General features: G+C 40.3%; 1 protein-coding gene across 1 annotated transcript in view; it reads left to right on the plus strand.

Moving 5' to 3' along the window:
* si:dkey-112e17.1 (uncharacterized) overlaps positions 1-25,364 on the plus strand; it is a 66,225-nt gene that overhangs the window by 5,312 nt on the left and 35,549 nt on the right. Inside the window, exon 2 of the mRNA XM_061729754.1 lies at positions 18,117-19,081. Coding sequence (XP_061585738.1) covers positions 18,117-19,081 — 965 coding nt within the window. The remainder of the gene's footprint in view (positions 1-18,116; positions 19,082-25,364) is intronic.

Genomic DNA, 25,364 nt, shown 5'->3' on the forward strand with positions numbered 1-25,364 from the left:
GAAATAAATAAAAAAAAAGTGTATGTATGTTTAAGTATATAATATAAATAATACATTGGAATAGAAATATACAAATAAGTAAAGATAAGATATTGGCAAGAAATAATAGTAAAATGTGTAAAAACAGGGCTAAACAGAAAATCTAAGGTGGAAAGTCTAAAACAGGATTAAAACAAAGAGGGATATTAGTTAAAAGCCAGATTAAAGTGGGTCTTGAGCTTGTTTTTAGAATTCTCTGCAGCTTCAGGTTGGGGTAGGCTGGTTAATAAACGCAGGGCAAAGTACCGGAGAGCAGCCTCGCCATGACTTCTTGTATTAACGGAGGGGAATTTTAAGAAGCCGGTGCCAGAGGACCCGAGTGTTCATATGGTTAAAGCAGATCAATAAGATAAGAAGGTGTAAGACCATTAAGACTTTTAAAAACCGTGAGAACTACCTTTAAAATCGATCCTGAAAGACACGGGGAGCCGATGCATCACGGTAATCAATGCCACTTGAAACAAAAGCGTCCGTCAGCATCTCCACGTTGGCCTGAGAGAGAAACGGCAGCACTCTGGCTTTATTGATTAAAAACCTAGTTTAATTTCACATGTTAAGCATGTGGTTAAAACAAGCTCAGGGTTAAGAACGGCGCCCGCGTTCTTTACCTGATCAGATGTCTTTAAAGATGCATGTAATTTTGTGTTGCTCTCCTTGGGACCGATAACTATAATTATTTACAGACAAACAGAAAATCACTGAGACTCAAAAGAGATGGCAATGGAAACCGTCCTGCTGCAACTTTTTCTTTACATGTATTTATTTAAGGAAATTCATGGGATTTCTGTTCCCCCTACTAGGAATGGGTGATATTTTACCGTTCACGATAAACCGTCCAAAAAATTCCCCACGGTAAGAATTTGTATCTCACGGTAAAAACGATAAATTCCTGTTGGTGATGATTTTTTGTAAAGATGATTTATGGTTCTGTGTTAAATCCACGCACAACGGGAAGGAAGGAAGGAAGGAAGGAAGGAAGGAAGGAAGGAAGGAAGGAAGGAAGGAAGGAAGGAAGGAAGGAAGGAAGGAAGGAAGGAAGGAAGGAAGGAAGGAAGGAAGGAAGGAAGGAAGGAAGGAAGGAAGGAAGGAAGGAAGGAAGGAAGGAAGGAAGGAAGGAAGGAAGGAAGGAAGGAAGGAAGGAAGGAAGGAAGGAAGGAAGGAAGGAAGGAAGGAAGGAAGGAAGGAAGGAAGGAAGGAAGGAAGGAAGGAAGGAAGGAAGGAAGGAAGGAAGGAAGGAAGGAAGGAAGGAAGGAAGGAAGGAAGGAAGGAAGGAAGGAAGGAAGGAAGGAAGGAAGGAAGGAAGGAAGGAAGGAAGGAAGGAAGGAAGGAAGGAAGGAAGGAAGGAAGGAAGGAAGGAAGGAAGGAAGGAAGGAAGGAAGGAAGGAAGGAAGGAAGGAAGGAAGGAAGGAAGGAAGGAAGGAAGGAAGGAAGGAAGGAAGGAAGGAAGGAAGGAAGGAAGGAAGGAAGGAAGGAAGGAAGGAAGGAAGGAAGGAAGGAAGGAAGGATGGATGGATGGATGAGAGAAAAGAAGGAAGGATGGATGAGAGAAAAGAAGGAAGGAAGGAAGGAAGGAAGGAAGGATGAGAGAAAGGGAGGAAGGGAAGAAGGAAGGAAGGAAGGATGAGAGAAAGGGAGGAAGGGAAGAAGGAAGGAAGGAAGGAAGGAAGGAAGGAAGGATGGATGGATGGATGGATGAGAGAAAAGAAGGAAGGGAAGAAGGAAGGGAGGAAGGGAAGAAGGAAGGAAGGGAAGAAGGAAGGGAGGAAGGGAAGAAGGAAGGAAGGGAGAAAACAAGGAAGGAAGGAAGGAAGGAAAGAAGGAAGGAAGAATGAAAAGAAGGAAGGAAGAATGAAAAGAAGGAAAGAAGGAAGGAAGAATGAAAAGAAGGAAGGAAGAATGAAAAGAAGGAAGGAAGAATGAAAAGAAGGAAAGAAGGAAGGAAGAATGAAAAGAAGGAAGGAAGAATGAAAAGAAGGAAAGAAAGAAGGAAGGGAGAAAATAAGGAAGGGAGGAAGGAAATGAGCCAGAAAGAAAGAGAGAAAGAAAGATGGATAGATATGAGCCTGAAAGAAAGAAAGATAAATTCCCATTGGTGTAGTTTAGTATTATTTAGTATCTTTTAGAGCAGTGATTTGGCTCCAAAGACTGAATGTGGTGATAGATTTATAGTTAAAAAGGTGGAGTTGAATTGGTATTTTTTTTATCGTTATCGGGATAAATGCCAGAAATGATCGTGATACATTTTTTAGTCCATACCGCCCATCCCTACCCCCTACATATAATGACATAGTTGGACTTGGAACTAGTGCATCCATTTCCATTCTGATTCTGACCAAACACAGGGAACCGGTGACGTCTAACGTCCCTCAACTTTCCTCGGTGTCACCGCCGTGTTCACTTTAGACGAGGTGACACAAAGTGTTGATGAACTGAACTGAATTGTGGGTTCTCTGCGCAAGTTGGGGGAATTTTCAACTTTTCCTGCTGGAGGGCGAGCACGGGTCAATCAAACTGCAGCTACACAGCTGGAGCCGGCCAATGAAATGGTACATTCAGGGGGGAAAAGGCCTCAGCAGCCCAGCATTCCTGCAGTGCTGCTGTGCGAGCCCTCGTTAAACGTACTGCTTCTCTGAACCCATTCTGAATTAATATCTCCAAAGTGTGCGGAACCAATGCAGGGATAAAGTCAGGATTCACTACTCAGACCTGCAGGCTCCTTTTCTTCTTTTTAGCAGCAACTGTAGCTGCAGCAGGAGCCCCATTTTTGGGGAAAATATTTTAATAAGTTTTACACCACAAAACGCAGGAGAGAGGACTTGCATCTGCCATTTCACTCGCCCACCCAGCAACTAATCCGTGCATGTTTGAGGACTACAGAGCAGAGGGGATAATTTACGCTGCTCCTTGTGGGCTGCAGTGAAAAGCCCTTAATGACTCTGTAAATAAAATGCTGATCAAACATGTTTGTGCTCGAAGAGGTCTCTTATAAGTCACTTGTGATGCAACTTCGTGGGGAAAACACGCGGGTCGTGTCCTGCGGTGGTTAAAGACGGTGACCCTAGAGATGCTTGAGCTTAATCAGCCTCAGGCCCAATCCCAATACTCCCCCTACTTTCTTTCACTAGCCCTTCTTTTCTTCACTACCCCCTAAAAAAGAAGGGACAGATTTTAGGGCACTTGTAATCTTCCCAGGTCTGTCCCAATACTCCCACTACTCCTACTTTTCAGCACCACCCCTAAAATCAGGAAGCTGAGAGCTAAAAGCTGTTTTAATTTCAGCTGTAGCGCTGTTAATATGCCACTTTATTAAGTTTTAATTATTGATGCACCGAAATGAAAATTTGTGGCCGAAACCGAAACCGAAAATAATAATGAACACTTGGCCGAATACCGAACAATACCGAACATGGTTCTTCAGCAGTTTTTCATTTATTTTGCCAATTTTTTCACCATTGCATAAATCAAATACATTTGATTTAGGCATGCTTTTAAAAGAAAAAAATCTTTTACAAAATTACAAGGCAGAAAATATTTATTGTTTTGTATTGTATATTTATGTTATTTTATATATATATATATATATATATATATATATATATATATATATATAAATAAACAAACATAAAAAAATGAAAATGTTTTAATTTCCCAGCATTATGTTGTTTTAGTTCCACCTCCTGGTGAATGTTAGGTAAAATTCTTATGTGGTTAGTTTTTGGTTGGCCAACGATTTATGTAGTGCGCAACGTTACGGGACGGAGTGGCCAGTCTATTTCCTTATTTTACAACGCCGTTATTAATTGTTCGTTTTTTTTCCCCACTTATTCCACCGAACACCGAAAGTGTATTTTTGCCATTTTCGGCCGAACAATTTCGGTTACCGAACAATCGGTGCATCACTAGTTTTAATATTTTTTCAGGCGTAAAAGTAACCGTTAAGATCCCCAACCCGGGCTCAGTTTATCCAAATAACCCCTGTTAAGAAATTTGACCCGATGTTTTCGGAGATGCAGCAGCAGCAGCCGGAGTACAGACGTGATCGCCAGGTCAACCTGCACCGTCGTCCCGGGGAGAATCCTGCAGCTCTGTGGAGAATTACCGCTGGCTGAAATAAATCATTTAGGAAGATAAATGTTGGTTTAATAGATTAAATCTAACAGTTGTAGCTACGCCTGTTAAGAAATTTGCTCTGAAAATTTCGGGATTTCTGCCTGCCGGCTCGGGAGCTGATTTCTGGTTCCGCGTTAAATCGACGCAGAGCCTACGGCGTAGGGTACGGCGTACGGCGCGCGTCGCCGCGTAACCTACGCCGTAGGCTCTGCGTTGGTGTAACGCGGAACCATAAATCAGCCTTTATTCTGGCGAGGTTGCAAAAACGGGCAAAAAAGTGATTATGTACATTCACTGAGTGAATATTATGAAAGTAAAATATATATTTCTCGCTAGAAATGTAATCAAAATGCATTTTTATGAAGAAACTAACTCAAAATATTGATTTTATTTATTAAAGAATAAGAAATGTCCGCCATGGTTTTTTGTTTTGATTCAGTCTGCAAATGATGACGAAAAGCATTCTGGGAAATTTTTCTGTCACTACTTCAACTAGTGAGCATCGGAAATCCCTCGATCCGTAGGGACAGATTCATAGCCACTACACTACTTTTCGTCACTCCCCCTAGGTGGAAAGAGGAATTGGGACACCACTACCCTCACGGGAACGTGCAAAATTTAGGGGTAGGGGGAGTATTGGGACAGGGCCTTAATCATCATGGGCATAACGTACACCTAGTGATCCCAACACGACAGAAATGGAGAAAAGGTCCCCATGCAATAAATCCTGGACTTGAGTATCAGCGTCTCTTCACAGCTGTGGGGTACGACCTTATTCCTGTTAAAGTTATCTGGGATTGAGAGTTTCACAACAATAACAAGCTGTGACCTTTTGCAGAAACTGTCTAGAAATGCTGTCGGCAATATGAAATGGACTGATAACGTCGGGATGACATGCTTTCTTTCTGGATTTCTTTTGGAGCAGAGGTGTCTGTAGGCAACGTTACGGTGGCCGACAAGGGCCAAACGCACTGCAACAGCCTAATGCGTCTCAGTTAAGGAAAACGGCTTCAAGTACAGAAACGATTCAAATTCACAAACTCAAAACGAGGTACAAAAAGAGGAACGTGGTGCAAATGAAAAAACGTGCTGCAAAAAACAAAGACAAATGCAGCATCATCAAACGCTGCAAATAGAGAAACGATGCAAAGCACAAAACGATATAAAACAAGAAACCATCTTCAAAAGAAAAACGCTTCATAACTGGTCACTACAACCGGAAGTGCTCCAAACCTGCAGGGGGCGCTGCTGACTGAACCACAGTGTTTATATCCATGGTTTAAACATACAGCAGGAACGGTAATGTGATATAATGTGGTTTATATCACTGTACAACGCTGTGCATTACGAGACGTTTCTTTATTATATTTTAACGTTACAGTTAATAATAATATTGATTTGGGTTAGTGTTATTAAAACTGTTTTTTGAGCTGTTGCATGAATTATAACATTGTAGTTATGCAACATATAAATACTAGTATTATATTGAGATTAAACAGCAAGTATTGCAGCTAATGATGCTGTAAGGACCAATCAGCTCCCAGAATGCTGATAGAACTGCTTTCAGAAACATCGTGGGACAGAATTATCAAACAGATCCAGGGAGGAAACAGAGACGGATGAAATCGGTTTTATTTTTTCCCACATTCCATTTTTATTTGTTCCATTTTCGGTCTATTTTGGTTTTGAATTTTTGAGCATTTGGTTTTTAGCATTTTTTGCAAATGTAACCCCAAGACAGTATATAAAGTAATGAAATATAGACAATTTATGCAATTATAACCTAACACTTTAATGTTTTTCATACCTTTAAACATATTTAAAGGCAAAAACATGGCACCAGTTATTCTCGTGTCCAACAAAACATTCCTTTTTTTGGGAATAAACAAAAATATAACCAAAAGTTGTAATGTAATGATGAAAAAAAACAAAACATAAATAAATAAAAGAAAGAAAGAAAAAAAAATCGATCTTTAGACATATGAATCGATTTTTAGGAATTAATATGAGAATCGATTTAGAATTGGGAAATCGATTTTTTTCAATACAGGCCTAGTTACAGTCAGCTGTTCGGTCTCTCTACATCCCGTGTGTCTGTCCATTGAGCTGTTACGCTGAGAGCGCCCCCTGCAGGTTTGGAGCACTTCCGGTTGTAGTGACCGGTTATGAAGCGTTTTTCTTTTGAAGATGGTTTCTTGTTTTATATCGTTTTGTGCTTTGCATCGTTTCTCTATTTGCAGCGTTTAATGATGCTGCATTTGTCTTTGTTTTTTGCAGCACGTTTTTTCATTTGCACCACGTTCCTCTTTTTGTACCTTGTCATGAGTTTGTGAATTTGAATCGTTTCTGTACTTGAAGCCGTTTTCCTTAACTGAGACGCATTAGGCCGTTGCAGTGCGTTTGGCCCTCGTCGGCCACCGTACAATTTAGTGATGGATGTTAAATGATTGATTATACCGTGAGATGTTTAAGATGATTGGATCCTAACTAATTGGGCTGAACGTCTTTCCATGTAGCATCTATAACCTTTTTATTTATCTGACTGGACCAACCGTGTCCAACGCCATGTGCTCTGATGAAGTTCACGTGCGTGTTCGTTGTGATGTGAGCTGAATAAACAAGTTAAAAGTGAGTACTTTTAACCTCTGACATTGAAATAGTTTTGGAGCGCTTGTTTTCAGGGATGGTTCTCCACCGAGGATTTTGTTGAAGCCTCAGCTTTTCCTATGAACGTTTCCATTTTTATCCCTAAATGTGAAGCTGATTCACTTTCTTGACCGTTTTTTCCTGAATATTCCTGAATATTCCAACTTTCTGTGACTACGTTTACATTAGGGGTGTGCAAACAAGGGTACCTTTCGATTCGATTTCGATTATTGGAGCTTCGATTATAACGATTTTCGATTCGATTATTGGTGCCACGATTCTTCGATTATTGTGATTTTTAATGCTTTTTTCCATACAAGATTGATTTTGTCTTCATCTGTGGCTACATTTGTAAATAAATAGCCAATCAATTAACTCAGTTCCTCTAACAACACTCATTAAGTAAATAACAAGGTTTTTTGATCATTTGACATGTATTTTTCAAAGACACAAAATAATGTATTTTATGACTATGTAAACATTTGCTCTTTGACTTACTTAACTTTGACCAGGGAAAGCTGCACTTGCATGAGAGCGCCCTCTATTGGTGGAAAACACTGAAAACGGTCAAGCCCTGGATTTAATGAGTTCATTAATTCAAGTAAACAACATATGTACTTCCATCAAATTTATCTAGTGTAAACATATCTGCCATATTTCAAGTGAACAATAAGAAATGTGCATTCTTGAAAGTGAAATGATTCAGCAGCTTATTCAGTCTGGAATCTGGATAGGATAACTTAAAAAAAAAAAAAAATAATAATAATTAAAAAAAATAAAAAATTAATTAATCGATTCCAAATCGTCACGTGACGCATCGCGATGCATCGACACATTGATGAATTGCACCCACCTCTAGTTTACATTGCAGTCAAAATTCAGGTTATTGCTAATATTCTGGTAACTGAAACATTCGGAATATTCCGTTTACACACGTGAGCAAACAGGGTTATCTCTGTTTACATGGTAATTACTCATTTGGGATATCTGGATCAAACCAACGACGCACGGAGAACGTCATGACGCAATTCCCGTCATTTCCGCTTTTTCTTCCTGTATCCAAATTCAAAACAAATGCTGCTTCACGCAACTTTTCTCTCACCTTCTTTTAAATCTCACTATCCCCGTACTTTCTACCGTCTACTAGGGCTGGGCTCGATATTTTCTAGTTGAATGGCGATACTCGATATATATCGACATTTTTTTCTGTGCCATAATTGGGGTTTCCCCCAAAGCATTATAGCATAGCATCTCTGTTAGCATCTCTGTTAGCATCTCTGTTAGCTTCATTTTTTTCTAAGGCAAACCCTTAAAAAAACAGTCAGTTTTAAGTCAAAGCCTCGTGCCAAATGTCACACAGGTTCCTTTAACAGAGGTCTGCATAATATCAAAATGTATAAAACAAATGAAATAAAAATAAACTGCCTGCATATATAGAATAAAAAATGCTTCTTGAATAAAATAAAACAAATATCCCTTTCCTGCATGACAATTAAATTAAAATACACTTTGCAATTAATACAATGTAGACAGTAACAGGCAGACTTTTCCACTGAGGTTGACAGTTGTGCAAATAACAAAACATTTGTGCAAATCTCAAATAAAACATTCAAGTCAATTTGTCACAAAATAAGCTATATCAAAATCATTAAAAAAAAAGTTGTTTTTTTTAAATAATCGATATAAACGATATTGTCTCGTACCATATCGCGTTTGAAAATATATCGATATATATTAAAATCTTGATATATCGCCCAGCCCTACCGTCTACAAATGCAAAAATGTTCATATCCTTCATTACATTTATGAAGTGATTAGTCTCCTCCTGGTCTTGGTTTCTCCGTGTTTATAAGAACTTCCTGGACTCAAAAGACCAGGATTCCTTGTGAGCAGAGCATGTGCAGAAAACAAATTCATGTTCCGTTTGATGGGGATATCCCGTTTGGCGTTTACATGACCCAATATTCAGGTTTTAAAAGGAGTAACCCAGGGGTCATATTCGGGTTTTTAAAAACCCGAATATGAGCAAATTCTGGTTATTCAAAGGGGTTATTGATGTTTACATGGCCGTGCAAATTCGGGTTATTGCCAATATTCGGGTTTTAAAAGGGTTATTGATGCATGGAAACACAGTCTGTGTATCGTTGAAATTCTGTTTCAGACCTCTTCATTAAGAACAAGTGAAAAAGCTTAGTTTTTTTTTAGTTTTAAATCATTTTAAAACAGTGTTTACACTCCGTCCTCGTGCTTTCTTCACTACGAAGTTTTGAGATTGGACTGTAAAAATGCTGCGTGATTATAATGCTCCCTGCGTGGAGCTGCTACCGGAGCAGAGGCCCGTGAGGCGGCGTGTCACTCTTCTCTCCTAGTAAACAGGGCTGAGGATTCCTGCCCCCCCCTCCGCTCAGGGGTCTGCCAGCCTGTTTATGAGCCAGTCTCAGACTGTTTGTGTGTGTGAGAACAGGATTTCAGCAGGAGGCAGCTCGTGTTGCATTTTTCTCAGCAGTGCCACCGGCCTGGGTGGTTTTAAACCAAAGAAAGAAACACAAAACAATCCCAGTTGTAACATAGTTCGGTTCAGGCCAGGGGTCTCTGTCATGTCAGATAAATCTGTATTTATGAGTGAAGTGTTTATATAACTCTTATGTGAACAGATTATTTACTCCGTTTAAATCCAGACTACAACCATATAACGATACTATTTGTTGGGGCTTGTTGGCAGCGGCTGCTCCGCTTGTTCCGCTGAGCGTTTCTGTGCTGTGGTGATTGTGGTCGATTTCCACTTCTATCCACCTGCCAGCAGCACAGAGGTGTCTTCAGTATTCACATTCATTACTCAGGTAGAAGTATAGATACTAGAGTTTAAAAATACTCCTGTAGAAGTTGAAGTATCAACTCAAGTTTTTTACTCAAGTAAAAGTATAAAAGTAGGGCTGGGCGATTTTGGACAAAAATAAAATCCCGATTTTTTTTTTTTTTTTCTCTGAAAACCCGATTTTCGATTTTTTTGGTAAAACTACAAAAGACAATGGAATAAATTGTTTCAAATATTTTATTTTTATTTTTAAAGAAAAACAGCAAGCAAATGTCCCTATTGGGAATGAAGTGCAACTGAAAGATACTGTAAATCCTCCTTGGGTTTAGTAAAGTGACAACATTTACAATTTTCTTGACCAAACAAAGATGACTAGACTAGTTGCGAGAGGAAAATCGATTTTCCGATTTTCCTTTTTTTAACATCGTCTTGATTAATAAATCCGACTTAGATTTAAAATCGATTAATTCGCACAGCCCTATATAAAAGTACTGGTTTCAAAACTACTTAAAGTGTAAAAGTAATGTAAGGGAGAAAAAAGCCATTAAGGTCAAAAGCATCTTATGCATCTTAGTATAATGTAAATATATTAAAGAACCATATATGTGTACTATTGAGCATTAACATGTGTTTCAGAGAGCAGAAGATATGATGACTAGTGCAAAAAGTCAAACTTCAGAGGCATGTTATCATTTATCCTAACCTTTATTGGAATGTACATCCAAGTTTAGTTGCAGGAATCTGAGGGAACGGATGTAAGAACAAAACTGGACAAGAACATCTGAAACAACCACAACCAAATTCACTCTATTCCTTCCTTCCTTCCTTCCTTCCTTCCTTCCTTCCTTCCTTCCTTCCTTCCTTCCTTCCTTCCTTCCTTCCTTCCTTCCTTCCTTCCTTCCTTCCTTCCTTCCTTCCTTCCTTCCTTCCTTCCTTCCTTCCTTCCTTCCTTCCTTCCTTCCTTCTTTTCTCCCTTCTTTCCTTCTTTCTTTCCTTCTTTTCATTCTTCCTTCCTTCCTTCCTTCCTTCCTTCCATCCTTCTTTTCTCCCTTCTTTCCTTCTTTCTTTCCTTCTTTTCATTCTTCCTTCCTTCCTTCTTTTCTCCCTTCTTTCCTTCTTTTCATTCTTCCTTCCTTCCTTCCTTCCTTCCTTCCTTCCTTCCTTCCTTCCTTCCTTCCTTCCTTCCTTCCTTCCTTCCTTCCTTCTTTTCTCCCTTCCTTCTTTCTTTCCTTCTTTTCATTCTTCCATCCTTCGTTCTTTTATTCTTAAAAGGCCAAAATGAAATAGTGTAACGAGACTGTTTTTAAAATGTAAGGAGTAAAAAGTACAGATAATTGTGTGAAAATGTAAAGAGTAAAAGTAAAAAGTCGTCTGAAAAATAATTACTCCAGTGAAGTATAGATAACCAAAATTTCTCCTTAAGTAAGGTAAGGAAGTATTTGTACTTGGTTACTTGACACCTCTGCAGCAGCACCACTGGGACACCGTGACCAGCTGGGCTTTTACATAAACTTTCTGCTTCCACCTTATTAGAATCACATCATTAAAATGTGATCCGGGCTCCCCGTTTTTTGCGGAGTGGCTCGCTATACCAGCACTGCGGCCCATTGTTTTACCATGAGAAAAGGCATCCTTGAATAATTAGCGGCCTGCCAGTTGAGCGACCTGTGATGTAACAAAACAGAGATGTTTGGCATTATAAGAATGTCCCATTTCTATTGGACAGTGTTGTACTTTGCATCCTTTTCATGTGTACTGTAGCATGTGCTCCCGAGGGTGCGGGGGAGATGAGATACTCTCTCCCTTGACACAGTTCTCTCTTTTTTTTTTTTTTTTTTTTTTACTTTGTCAGTTCTGTCGGCTTAATTCTATTATTTATTATTTTATTTATCCAGGAAATTCCCATTGAGATACAATATCTCTTCTGCCAGGGAGTCCGGGTCAAGATGGCAGCAGAAAAATAAATTCAGTTTCATATAAAAGAAAATACATACAAGGACAAGTAACTTTACAAAAAAATAAAAACATATCAAAAAAAGAAACAAACAAACAGAAAACATACGAGGATCAGAAAGCTAAAAAGAATTCATGACAAATAATGGCACTTGATTAAAAACAATGACATTGTTCTGTGAAAACTGATTTTAACATATGTTTGAACTAGGGCTGGGACTCGATTAAAAAAAAATTGATTGAATTAATTACAGGCTTTGTAATTAATTAATCGCAATTTGATCGCATATCAATTTTAGACCTGAGAACAATGAGATTTCCTTTTTTTTTGTTTGTTTCAAATGGATTTTTGTATACGAGTGAATGATTGACTAGTGAAAACATATGTTCAATTTATGAAACAGTTTATTTTTATCAAGGTGGTGCTTCACCAAGAACAAATCAGTGCAATTTGCTATAAAGTGCAGTAAATTAAATATATGCAGTATGCACATTGAATGAGACAGGTAGCCTATAGTCAAGGACCTTCTGTAAACAACACTTAAATATAACAAAATACTTTCAACTGTTTCAAGTTCATTCCAGAACATGGAAACACATTAGAAAACAGAGCACGCTTCCATCCATCCGTTTTTTAAAACTAAATGTCCCAACAACGGGACCAACGAGACCCTTTTCGTCTGCGACTTCATTCATCTTTAACGTGTGGTAACAAGTTAGCTTGTGTTATGACGACGGCCGCACTTCGCTGTAACACTAATGCACGTTGGTTGCAGAACCTTGAGGGAGAGAGTTGTGAAACGCTTTTGATCTCGCCGCGGAGCTTACAATGGGAGTCCACGTAAGTGTCATAACTCTCTCGGTGCGTCCGAGATGCCATACTAAAAAGTATATACTAAAAAGTATACCTAAGTTTGGCACACTTTTCGGTAAATATCAGTAAATATCATTAGGGTGGAAGTATGCGATTTCGGACGCAGCCTCTCTCTCAGGGGTCTGGTTGGTCGGTGCGCCGTCGTGTGAAAGCCGTCCCGTGAAAAACGTTCCGAGGGGAAAAAAACGAATGCGATTAAAATGCGCTATTTTTTTTAGCGCGCTAGTTTTTCTGTAATTAATTAATCGAAATTAACGCGCTAAAGTCCCAGCCTTAGTTTGAACATGTTAAGAGAGGGTAAATATTTCAAGTTGAGTTTGTATTGTAGCTCATTCCAAGCTCGCGGTGCATAAAAGGAAAAGACCGATTTACCAACTCTGTTCGAGTACTGGGACCATGAGGAGAATTTTCTCTGATGATCTAGTGTTATAGCTACTAGAGTAATATTTTAATAAATTGGATATGTACAGAGGTAGTTTACCCAGTAATGCTTTTGCAATAAATATTAACGTATGTGATTTTCTCCTTAGACTCAGTGAAGTCCATTCAACCATTTGATACAAATTACAATGATGTGTACGTGCACTTGAACCAGTTACAAACCACAAGGCAGCATGATAGATTTATTTAGAGGGTCAAAAAGTGTGGAACTGGTGGGGTGGGGGCAACATTTAGCATTGTGAAGAGATAAAGGGAAAAAAAAACAACTTGTCATTTACAGTATCCGTCCTTCATTTGCACCTTTTTAACCGATGCCATAGTCTTACTGAAAACATAGTAAATTAAAGCTGCAAGCAGCGATGAACGGGCCCTCGCACTCATGGCCACCGTCCCCCATAAGCATATCAGAAATGACACCACCCACGACTTCCTATGTCAAACCATTCAAAAGTTATAGCAGAAAAAAGGGACAACCAATCAGAAGAAGCGGCGGGGGCTAATTTTCATTAATTATGGTCAAGGACTCAAAACCTAGTCCGATGACACCACCCACGAGTCTCTCTATGGCAAACGATTCAAAAGTTATGGCAGAGAAAAGTTTTCTAGAGGGCGCTGTTGAGCCGTTAGGCCACGCCCATTAATGCAAACCATGAAATATCAAATTTATCGCCAGGCCTGGCTTTTATGCAAAATTTGGTGACTTTTGGAGAACTATCAAATATGGACCAATCAGGTGAAGGGGGGGCACGCTTTTTGGCGTCTAGCGTCGCCACGGTAACGCTTTTGAAAGAGAAAAGTAATGCGCGTAGTCACAGGATGGAGACGCATATTTTGATGTATAACACACCTGGGTGACCGTTACGGTTCGGGCCGTATTAACTGCCGAAGGAATGGCATAAATTGCTCCAAAATTTCGCGATTAATTCAGAATGTTCAAAATGGCCGACTTCCGGTTCGGTTTCGGCCATGGCTCCAAGAGACTTTTCTTTAAGTTGCGACATGATACGGGTGTGTACCGATTTTCGTGCATGTACGTCAAACCGTATTGTGGGGCTTGAGGCACAAAGTTTTTTAGGGGGCGCTGTTGAGCCATTAGGCCACGCCCATTAATACAAACCATTAAATATCAAATTTTTCGGCAGGACTGGCTTGGTGCAAAATTTGGTGACTTTTTGGGCACGTTTAGGGGCAAAAAGGCCCTCATTTTGTCAGAAGAAAAAAAAGAAAAAATTCCTAGATACAATAGGGCCTTCGCACTGTAAGTGCTCGGGCCCTAATTAAAAATCAGATTACTCTAACTTCAGCGAAATCAGCTTTTGGCTCAGTCTACCACCATTGCAGTAGCACAAATCCTTTTCTCATGTAGCATGTAGAAGTGTAGCATCTCAAGGCCCGTAATAAATTTAACTACAAAAAAAGTGCAATGTCAGAAAAGTGGTTAACAAAATATTTTAATTGTTTTTTCTTTTTTTGGGGGTTGGAAAAGACAGATCATGTGAAAAGAGTCGGCTAACATTTCATTAAATGTAATATCCTTGGTGTGCCAGAAACAGTTAATCGTCCATGACAACGCCACTTCTAAATGTAATTAGGAAAATAGGCAGTGTAGTAAGCTGTTTAAACTGGTGCATACTTCTCATACTTGGTCAGCCACTATCATTTTACTTTTGCATTTCTGAGGAGTGCAGTGAGAACTGAAAAACGTGTCTCGTAGCCGGATCACGGCTCAGACCTGCACTGTTTTTGACTCAAACTTGGTCCCAGTCTTTGACCCTCGGTCTCAAGAAGTCACGGTTTGTTGACTTGTCGTATTTCATGCATGTCACTTACCTGGCACGCAGATTAAAATATGCTGTCGAAGCAGCTTGTTGGTGTATTTTCATCTGCAGCAGACCTCTAATAGTCCACAATAGTATATTATGTATGTATCTATCTATATAAAAAGAAATACCAATTCAACTCCATCTTTTTAACTATAAATCTATCTCGCTCTCAGATCTGCCATGTTTGTTACACAAAAATGTCATCAATGGGAATTTATCCTTCCTTCCTTCCTTCCTTCCTTCCTTCCTTCCTTCCTTCCTTCCTTCCTTCCTTCCTTCCTTCCTTCCTTCCTTCCTTCCTTCCTTCCTTCCTTCCTTCCTAGCTCATTTCTTCCTTCCTTCCTTCCTTCCTTCCTAGCTCATTTCTTCCTTCCTTCCTTCCTTCCTAGCTCATTTCTTCCTTCCTTCCTTCCTTCCTTCCTTCCTTCCTTCCTTCCTTCCTTCCAGGCTCCTTTCTTTCCTTCCTTCCTTCCTTTCAGGCTCCTTTCTTTCCTTCCTTTCTTTCTTCCTTCCTTCCTTTCTTTCTTTCTTTCTTTCTTTCTTTCTTTCTTTCTTTCTTTCTTTCTTTCTTTCTTTCTTTCTTTCTTTCTTTCTTTCTTTCTTTCTTTCTTTCTTTCTTTCTTTCTTTCTTTCTTTCTTTCTTTCTTTCTTTCTTCACGTACGTTGTGCGTGGATTTAACACAGAACCATAAATCATCTTTACACAAAAACATCAACTGGAATTTATCATTTTTACCGTGAGATACAAATTCTTACCGTGGGGAATTTTTTTCACGGTTTATCGTGAACGGTAAAATATCACCCATTCCTAACATACATACTTACATAATTATTTTTTTCCGCCCTTTTAATACAAAAAAGCTACGTCAAAAAGGACGCCATCATGCGATCATCTTGTCATAACCAGAGGTGTCTTCAGTATTCACATTCATTACTCAGGTAGAAGTATAGATACTAGAGTTTAAAAATACTCCTGTAGAAGTTGAAGTATCAACTCAAGTTTTTTACTCAAGTAAAAGTATAAAAGTACTGGTTTCAAAACTACTTAAAGTATAAAAGTAAAAGTAATGTAAGGGGGAAAAAAGCCATTGAAAATGAATGTATCTTAGTATAATGCAAATATATTAAAGAAGCATATATGTGTACTATTGAGCATTAACATGTGTTTCAGAAAGCAGAAGATATGATGACTAGTTGCCTATAAGTATGGTAATGGTGCAAAAAGTCAAACTTCAGAGGCATGTTATCATTTATCCTAACCTTTATTGGAATGTACATCCAAGTTTAGTTGCAGGAATCTGAGGGAACGGATGTAAGAACAAAACTGGACAAGAACATCCTTCATTGTGCCACAACCACAACCAAATTCACAATTTAACTGGATAGTTTTTGTTTAAAGGCCGAAATGAAATAGAGTAACGAGGCTGTTTTTAAAATGTAAGGAGTAAAAAGTACAGATAATTGCGTGAAAATGTAAGGAGTAAAAGTAAAAAGTCATCTGAAAAATAATTACTCCAGTGAAGTATAGATAACCAAAATTTCTACTTTAGTAAGGTAACGAAGTATTTGTACTTTGTTACTTGACACCTCTGGTCATAACTGCAGCTTAGTCAGTGCTGGACAAATCTTCTAACTCATTCTGATGAGCAGAGAAGTTTACTAGATGCAGAAATGCTCCTTAAACAGCAGAGTCTTTAGCTTGCTCTTAAAAGTAGGTACTACTAGACCCTGCAGATCGGACAGAGTTCGGTAGGACATTCCACCTTCGGGGGAACAATGGAGGAGAAGAGTCTAGTTACTGATTTCTGCATGTCTGGGGGATTCCCACAGTCCAGAACAGAGGCGGACAGGAAAGCTCATAAACACGCAGCCCCCCTACAAGGGTCTGGTCCTCAGCTCCTCAGTCAAACCGCACATCTGCCTCTGCTTAGGGCCCAGGTCTCGCTTACATCTCCGTACACCTGGGAAGAATTACAGCGAACATTTCTGAAGAAATAACCCCCACACCACCTCGTTCCTGGTTACAAAGGCAATGGTTTTGGCAAAACACAGGCTTTGATACAAAGGCAGAACAGCAAAGCTGAATTGTTTAGCATCAAAATGGCTTACGTGGGCGAGCATTCGGACCAGGGGTTTAGTGTATTATTTGCCGCTGAAATGATTTGAATGCATGACTCATTAAAAGTGTAATACCATACGGATTCAACCTGTGAATGAAAAGAAAACAGGAATTTCAGCATGGAGCCTTTTGCGTTGGCAGTGCTTGAGCTATGTGTGACTCATTGTCATGTGTCGGGGAAGAGGCATCAGTTAGTGCAGGGGTCGGCAACCTAAAATGTTGAAAGAGCCGTATTGGACCAAAAACACAAAAAACAAAAATGTCTGGAGCAGCAAAAAATGAAAAGTCTTGTATGTATAAGCCTTAGAATGAAGGCAAATGGCGAAAGGCGAAATGTCAAGAAAAAAGTAGAAATTTCGAGAAAAACATTTGAAGTGTCGAAATTTTGAGAAAAAAGTCGGAATTTTGAGAAAAAAGTCGAAATGTCGAGGAAAAGTCGAAATGTCGAGAAAAAAGTAGAAATGTCGAGAAAAAAGTCGAAATGTCGAGAAAAAAGTCGAAATGTCGAGAAAAAAGTTGAAATTTTGAGAAAAAAGTCTGAAATTTTGAGAAAAAAGTCTGAATTTTTGAGAAAAAAGTCTGAATTTTGAGAAAAAAGTCTGAATTTTTGAGAAAAAAGTCGGAATTTTGAGAAAAAAGTCGAAATTTTGAGAAAAAAGTCGAAATGTCGAGAAAGTCGGAATGTCGAGAAAGTCGAAATGTCGAGAAAAAAGTCGAAATGTCGAGAAAAAAGTCGAAATGTTGAGAAAAAAATTGAAAGTTGAAATTTCGAGAAAAACATTTGAAATATCGAAATTTTGAGAAAAAAGTCGGAATTTTTGAGAAAAAAGTCGGAATTTTTGAGAGAAAAGTCGGAATTTTTGAGAGAAAAGTCGGAATTTTTGAGAAAAGTCGGAATTTTTGAGAAAAGTCGGAATTTTCGAGAAAAAAGTCGGAATTTTCGAGAAAAAAGTCGAAATTTCGAGAAAAAAGTCGAAATGTCGAGGAAATAGTCAGAATTTTGTGAAAAAAGTCAAATTCCCAGATTAAAAAGGAAAGAAAAAGAAAAAAAAGAAGAAGAAGAGAAAAGAGAATAAAAAAAAATAGAAAAAAAAGAAAAAAAGGTCAAACATTTTTGAAAAAGCTCCAGGCAGCCACTAGGGCGGTGCTAAACAGCCGCATGCGGCTCTAGACCCGCGGGTTGCCGACCCCCGAGTTAGTGCCTCAAAGGAAAAATGTCATTCTTAGTTTTGCCTGAAGCTGAAACTGTAGATTCAGTTTAGTTTCACAACTGATTTCTTGTAACTTCCATTGCAGGTTTACTTCGACTGTGGAGCCAAGGTGGACGTGGTGGACGTCCAAGGTCTCATTCTGTCTCCTGGTTTTCCTTACAATTACTCCTCTGGGACACACTGTGTTTGGCAGTTTGTCGTGCCTGTCGATCACCAACTTGTCCTGGAGATATTTGACTTTGACGTGTTTGAAAGCTACGATTCGACAGCTAAGTATTCTTCTATCTCTAAGTTTGAAGAAGCAGAGGAAGAGGTTGAAAAGATGGATCCTGACAGCTACGCACATGAAGCAAACGAAACCTCCTCTATGTCGAAAGAACCAGTGCTTCAAAGTGGAGTTTCAAAGGCTCAACAATCGAACTTAGATAGTGAAGTCAAGCAAGTTGTCCTGCAGGAGCAGTCCACAAAAATGGAAATGGCCAAAGTCTCAAATTCTGCTAAAAGATCGGCGGATTCCTCCTCTAGCCCGTCTATGCCGCCTCCACCCTTGCTCCTCGTACCTGAGGCCGTGCCCCCGGAAGACAAGGCCATCAACTCCGCCTCTTCGTATCATCTAAACCTCAATCCCAACTCTAACCCGAGTACAGACGTGGAAGAGACCACCCTCGCCTCGCCTCACTTGACCGAAACTCCAGCCGCGAGCCCAGAAACCCAACAGTCCGTGCTGGACGCCTGCCCCCACGACGTCCTCTACATCTCAGACCTCATCACCTTCTCCTCCAGGTTCTGCGGGGCCAACCGTCCTCCCAGCAGCCAGCTAGTTTTTGGCTCCAGGCAGGAAATGGTGGAGGTCATCATGGAGCTCATCACCACCACCCACTGGGGACGGGGTTTCGCTCTTCTCTTCCACTACCAAAACCTGACCAAGACGGAGTTGGACCGACGCACCTTCGCTCTCTCGGGCAGCAGGCTAGACTCTCTGCTGGCTGCTGTGAGTGGAGCTGCCTTTTTTGCGATGATACTTACAAGTGCCCTTTGCATCATTTTCAGGTATGAGAAGTAGTGCATCTTTAATTTAAGCAAAGCAAAAATGTACATTTGTCAAGATGAAATGGGCTAATGGACTAAACATGAAAAGGGAAGAAGCCTTGAGCAGGAACTGGATCAAAAGAGTGGGTGATAGGACACAGAAGGGAGGGGGGAGGGGGCAAAAATACATTGTCAATATTATATAGGACAATATATATTAATAGTCATCCATTAGCTGGAGAACTAAAGGTTCTTTAAACATATGACTGATACATGGGTAGTTGATTTACTACGGAGACGACTATATAAACAGATGTAGACAGCAGACACTGAGGTGTCAGAGGGGGGGACTGCAGGTCAGCATGCAGCTCCTGAAGCTCTGGCCTGCAAACATGTACAGAAGAGAAAAAGAGGGGACAAACCAGCACAACTAACTAAGTACAATGGAGAACAATTATGCTTATGAGATACTTTAACCAATAACTGTTGATTAAGCTGAAGAAAGGAAATAGGAGAAGAAGAGGAGAGAAGAAGGGATGAAGGGCACTGCTTAATGGGTCATGTTGGTGACCCCAGCAGCATAGGTCTATAGCAGCATATCTACAACGAAGCTATGTTTGAGACAAACTGTTTGTCTTTTCCAGTAGCTGCAGCTATGACTACCGGCACTAACTCACCAGAGTTTACACTAACTAGAGGCTTTACTAAACAGAAACGTTTTAAGTTTGAAGGCCCGTCTATGGGGGTATTATTGTTCCAATGTTATTTGTGTGTGCGTATCTCAATCTGTGTGTGTGTGTGTGTGTGTGTGTAATAAGATTTGTGTGTATTCACATTTGTCTGTATTCACATTTGTGTGTGTGTAAAAAGATTTGTGTGTCTGTATTCACATTTGTGTGTGCGTAAAAAGATTTGTACAAATCTTATTACACACACACAGATTGAGATACGCACACAAATAATATTGGAACAATAATACCCCCATACCCGTCTTCCAAATCTACATTTGGATACTCTAGGAACTACGAGTAAACCGGCACCCTGAGAACAGAGAGCTCTGCCAGGAACATAAAGTACTATCAGGTCTTGCAAATATCTTGGAGCTAGGCTGTTTTGGGCTTTATACGCGAGTAATAACATTTTTTATTGGACTCTACCTTAAGTTTTATGGGGAGAAAATGGAGTGAGGCTACAGAGGACAGTTGTGGTCTTTCTTGCTGATTCTCATCAGCTGATGCATTTTGGATCGGCATGAGGCTATACAAAAAATTACTTTTAATCATAATTTAAAAGCAAGAAGCTCTTGGACATCTAGTCCTTGATGTCCTTAAGACATGCCTGAAGTTTAGCTTACCGTTCTGTTTCATCTGGCTTCATAGACAAATAAAGCTGCGTATCATCAGCATAGCAATAAGAATTGATGCCGTGATTCTGGGTAATACTTCCCAATGGCTGCATGTATAATCTAAACAAGATTGGCCCTAGCACTGAACCCTGTGGGACACCGTAGGAGACCCTCACCTGAGCAGAAGAAATCTTGTGTACATAAACAAACTGGAATGTGCCAGATAGATGGGATTAAAGGGACAGCTCTAGGTTGCTTTAAATCATCATAACTTGCTCCAAAAGCACCACTGAGTTCCAGTAGAACCAGTATGGACTCTAATCAATTGTCTGAGGCCATAAGGAGGTCATTTTTAGCCACTTTTACACCTCACAGCTTTTAAGTTTTACAGTTTTTCAATCCCCCGCTGCCCATGCGTGGCAATCCATTCCTTTACCCATCTGCTTTCTTTTCTTTTGTCAGTGTTTTCAACAAGTCATTGTGCAGTTAGCACCAGGGATAATTTTCTTTTAAACATTTTATTTCTCCCATTTTTATCACCCAGTGGTCCTACCTAAGGGTGCTTTCACACCTGTGGCCCGTTTGTTTTGTTCCGATTCAGGGGCTAAATCGATACAGTTGTTCCGTTTATCATTTGTGGGGTTTGTGTTCACAAGGCAAACGTCTGTACCGTTTCAAAGCTGATAACAAATGCCATGCCCGAACCAATGGCGTGTAACGCGGAACTAGGGCTGGGCGATATATCGAGGATAGCCGATGTATCTCGGCTTCTACTCTGTGCGATTTACAAAATGACTCTATCGTGCATATTCGAATATAAATTTTCACGCATTTTGCTTTTAGCCGCAGGCATTAAATTACAGGCTTTTCTCACTCTCTCGTCTCGTCTCTCCTTCTCTGAGACTTAAAACAAGTGTACCCTGTTACACATGTCAGTCACGTGCTGTCGTGTGTGCATTGTCATTGGTCCTGCTGGTGTCAGTGCTGCGGTCCGGGATCAGCGCTCACTTCCACCGCTTTAACTTTACTTTAACTTTCCCAAACTCGGCCTGTTTGCGCCGTGAGCTCAACCGCGCGGTTGCTACGCGCGGCGGACTCTTTTCAAAGCTAACCGGCTTAGTAAAGACGGGAGGGGATGTTTTCTCCTCGCACGATGCGAACGGCTCTGAGGAGCCGCGCAGCCGAGCCTTAGGCTGATTTATGGTTCCGCGTTACACCAACGCAGAGCCTACGGCGTAAGTGTGCATCGCCGCGTACCTTACGCCGTACCCTACGCCGTACCCTACGCCGTAGGTTCTGCGTCGATTTAACGCGGAACCATAATTCAGGCTTTTCTCTTCCATAGCTGAGAAACGTCACCTATCATCAAATCATTCACTATCATCAAAACAAAGTCAAACAAGACTATATGACGTAATATTTCTAACAATAAGTGAAAGTGATGCAAAGTAAAGGAGGAGAGGATGAAACATTGCAGTCCCTACACCTACAATTAGTCTTAATATAAAGGTGCTCTAAAAGCCCTCCTGCTCAGAGCAGCTCATCCTGGTAAAACCTGGTGAAACCAGGTAAAACCAGGACCAGAACATGTTCTTAGCAGATGTTCTTCAGACGGGGAGTCAGAGATGCAACGTGCACTTTCTATTTTGAAATTACACTTTCTATGTTTGTGCCACTCACTGCTTAGTAACTGTTTAATAAATACAGTTTTGGTAAATTTGACTTATTCCCCGTTTTTGCAGGAAAGTTTAAAATGAGCATATATTAATGCAGTATGAACAAGAATGTTTTAATGTAGACATATAGAATCATCATACTGGTGTGAATGTAGGCATCAAAATGTTAATTCAAGGCTAAGGCAAAATATCGAGATATATATCGTGTATTGCACTGCGCAAACCCTGCCCACTGGAAGAAATCTCGGCACGTCCAATAGGAGAGAAGGTGGTGAAGGCTGCGCCGACTCTTTTCCTTGAACCGCGGTCGCACATACACAATGAATGGAGTTGTGTCGGTTGCTGTGTCGATTATGTTCTCACTACAAATTAAAAAAAATTAACCGCTTCAGGTCTTGAATGGAATCGGGCCGAGACCACCTCTCCTAGGAGATCTCGGCTTGCTTGTTTTGTGCCGTTTCCGAGCGCGATTGCTGTGTTCACATATACCAGGGGTCGGCAACCCAATATGTTGAAGGAGCCGTAGTGGACCAAAAACACAAAAAAAATATGTCTGGAGCCGCAAAAAATGAAAAGTCTTGTTTAAGCCTTAGAATGAAGGCGAAATGTCAAGAAAAAAGTTGAAATGTCGATAAAACATTCGAAATGTCGAGATTAATGTTGAAGTACAATCTCGAGAAAATAGTCGAAATGTTGAGATTAAAAAAGGAAGAAAAAAGAAAAAAAAAAGGTCAAACATTTTTGAAAAAGCTCCAGGAGCCACTAGGGCGGCGCTAAAGAGCCGCATGCGGCTCTAGAGCCACGGGTTGCCGACCCCTGATCTATACCAAACGTCCCCACCCCATCTGTCCCCGGCTGGCCAGAGGGGGCAGTGTATAGCCCAGGACTGTTGCATGTTTTTGTGAGGGTAGCTCAATTTAGCTACCCAAGGGAACACGGGGAGAACATGCAAACTCCACACAGAAAGGCCATTTCCCCAACCCCACCCAGGGTGTGGGCACTGAAGTCATGGGGGAACTTGATACGCATTTAGCACCTACAGCGTCCCTGGCGAGAATTGAACCCAGGACATTCTAGCTGTGAGACGGCTGCACTACCTGCTGCGCCAACGCCCAAGTTGAGCTCCATTTATCACAGGGGTAAGCAGTCCTGGTCCTCGAGTGGCGCTGTCCTTTATGTTTTAGGTGTTTCCTTGCTTTAATAGGCCCTGATACAAATTACTGCCATTAACAGACTTATGCAGACATTGATAACAAGTTGATGACAACCATTAATTTGAATCGGATGTGTTGATGCAGGGAAATATCTAAAACAGGGATCGGCAAACCGCGGCTCTAGAGCCGCATGCAGCTCTTTAGTGCTGCCCTAGTGGCTCCTGGAGCTTTTTCAAAAATGTTTGACCTTTTTTTCTTCTTTTTCCTTTTTTTTCTTCTTTTTTTCTTCCTTTTTCCTTTCCTTTTTAATCTCGACATTTCGACTTTTTTCTCGAAATTTTGACTTTTTTCTCTTTTCTTTTTTTCCTCTTTCTTCTTTTCTTTTTTTTCCTTTTTTTCTTCTTTTTTTTCTTTTTTCCTTTTTTAATCTCGAAATTTCAACTTTTTTCTCGACATTTCAACTTTTTTCTGTTTTCTTTTTTTCCTCTTTTCTTTTTTTTCCCTTTTTTTTTCTTCTTTCCTTTTTTAATCTCGACATTTCGACTTTTTTCTCGAAGTGCATAATGAAAATAAATCTCCCCCCGTTCTAACTAATATAGAAACATGCAGCATGTGTTGTCTTCATTCTAAGGTTTATACAAGACTTTTCATTTTTCGCAGCTCCAGACATATTTGTTTTTTGTGTTTTTGGTCCAATATGGCTCTAAAACATTTTGTGTTGCCGACCCCTGATCTAAAACATGCGGGACCACGGCACTCGAGGAACAGGATTGCCTACTCTGCTCTGTTACCACATTCTCAGTGTTTGCTGTGTTTTCTCTGCTGAGTGAATTTAAATCTTGCAGGCTATTGCAGAAATTAAACCTGAGATGATAAAAAGATATGCACACATAAAATGCAGGGAACATTTGATCAGTCGGAACTTTTCAGCACTTCAAGGCTCAACCCTGAAGGTTTGTAGGTGCTCAAAAGTATGATCTCACTGGGGGTAATGGGTGTTTGGGGGTAAAATATCTCCTCTAGGACTCCGTTCAGCCCCTGGTTCCTGTGGTGGATAGAGTGCTGGGATATGGGCCCCATAAAAGACTGGAAATTGTTTTTGTGGTCGAAATGAAGTTATCGTCACATTACCTGCTAAATGGATAGTTTTCACTTGGTCCATTATTTTCATTTTAAAGTCATAATGTAGTCCTTAGTGCTATGTTGTTTGGTTTTCTGTTTTTGGTTTTAACTTTTTCCTGGATGGTTTGGTTCAGATGAGTACACTCAAAAAAGAGAACGAACTGAATAGAGAGTTTTGAAAAGCCAGAAATGACTTTCTTGAGTCATGAACAGCAACCATTGGGACAGTACTGTCCAACATTTATAACGGTTAACAGTAAAAACGAACCTTTCTGAAGGAACAAGCAGAGAAACCAAACTAAGATGTAGCATATTTATAAATCCATAGAGAATACATTAAAATGTTAGCCTTCAGCTTGCAGCGCTTTGTTAACCCTTGTACTGTCTTTGGGTCAAAATGACCTAAGGTCTTTTCCTTCCTTCCTTCCTTCCTTCCTTCCTTCCTTCCTTCCTTCCTTCCTTCCTTCCTTCCTTCCTTCCTTCCTTCCTTCCTTCCTTCCTTCCTTCCTTCCTTCCTTCCTTCCTTCTTTTCTTCCTTCCTTCCTTCCTTCCTTCCTTCCATCCTCCCTTCCTTATTTTCTCCTTTCCTTCCTTCTTTCTTTCCTTCTTTTCATTCTTCCTTCCTTCCTTCCTTCCTTCCTTCCTTCCTTCCTTCCTTCCTCCCCCCCTTCTTTTCTCCCATCCTCCCTTCCTTCTTTACTCCCTTCCTTCTTTCCTTCCTTCTTTTTTTCCTTCCTTCCTTCCTTCCTTCCTTCCTTCCTTCCTTCCTTCCTTCCTTCCTTCCTTCCTTCTTTTCTCCCATCCCCCCTTCCTTATTTTCTCCCTCCCTTCCATCCTTCTTTTCATCCTTCCTTCCTTCCTTCCTTCCTCTTTTCTCCCTTCCTTCCTTCCTTCCTTCCTTCCTTCCTTCCTTCCTTCCTTCCTTCCTTCCTTCCTTCCTTCCTTCCTTCCTTCCTTCTTTTCATCCTTCCTTCCTTCCTTCCTTGTTTCTTTCCTTTTCATTCTTC

The sequence above is a fragment of the Cololabis saira genome, chromosome 9 (assembly GCF_033807715.1).
Source record: "Cololabis saira isolate AMF1-May2022 chromosome 9, fColSai1.1, whole genome shotgun sequence".
Lineage (NCBI taxonomy): Eukaryota > Metazoa > Chordata > Actinopteri > Beloniformes > Belonidae > Cololabis > Cololabis saira.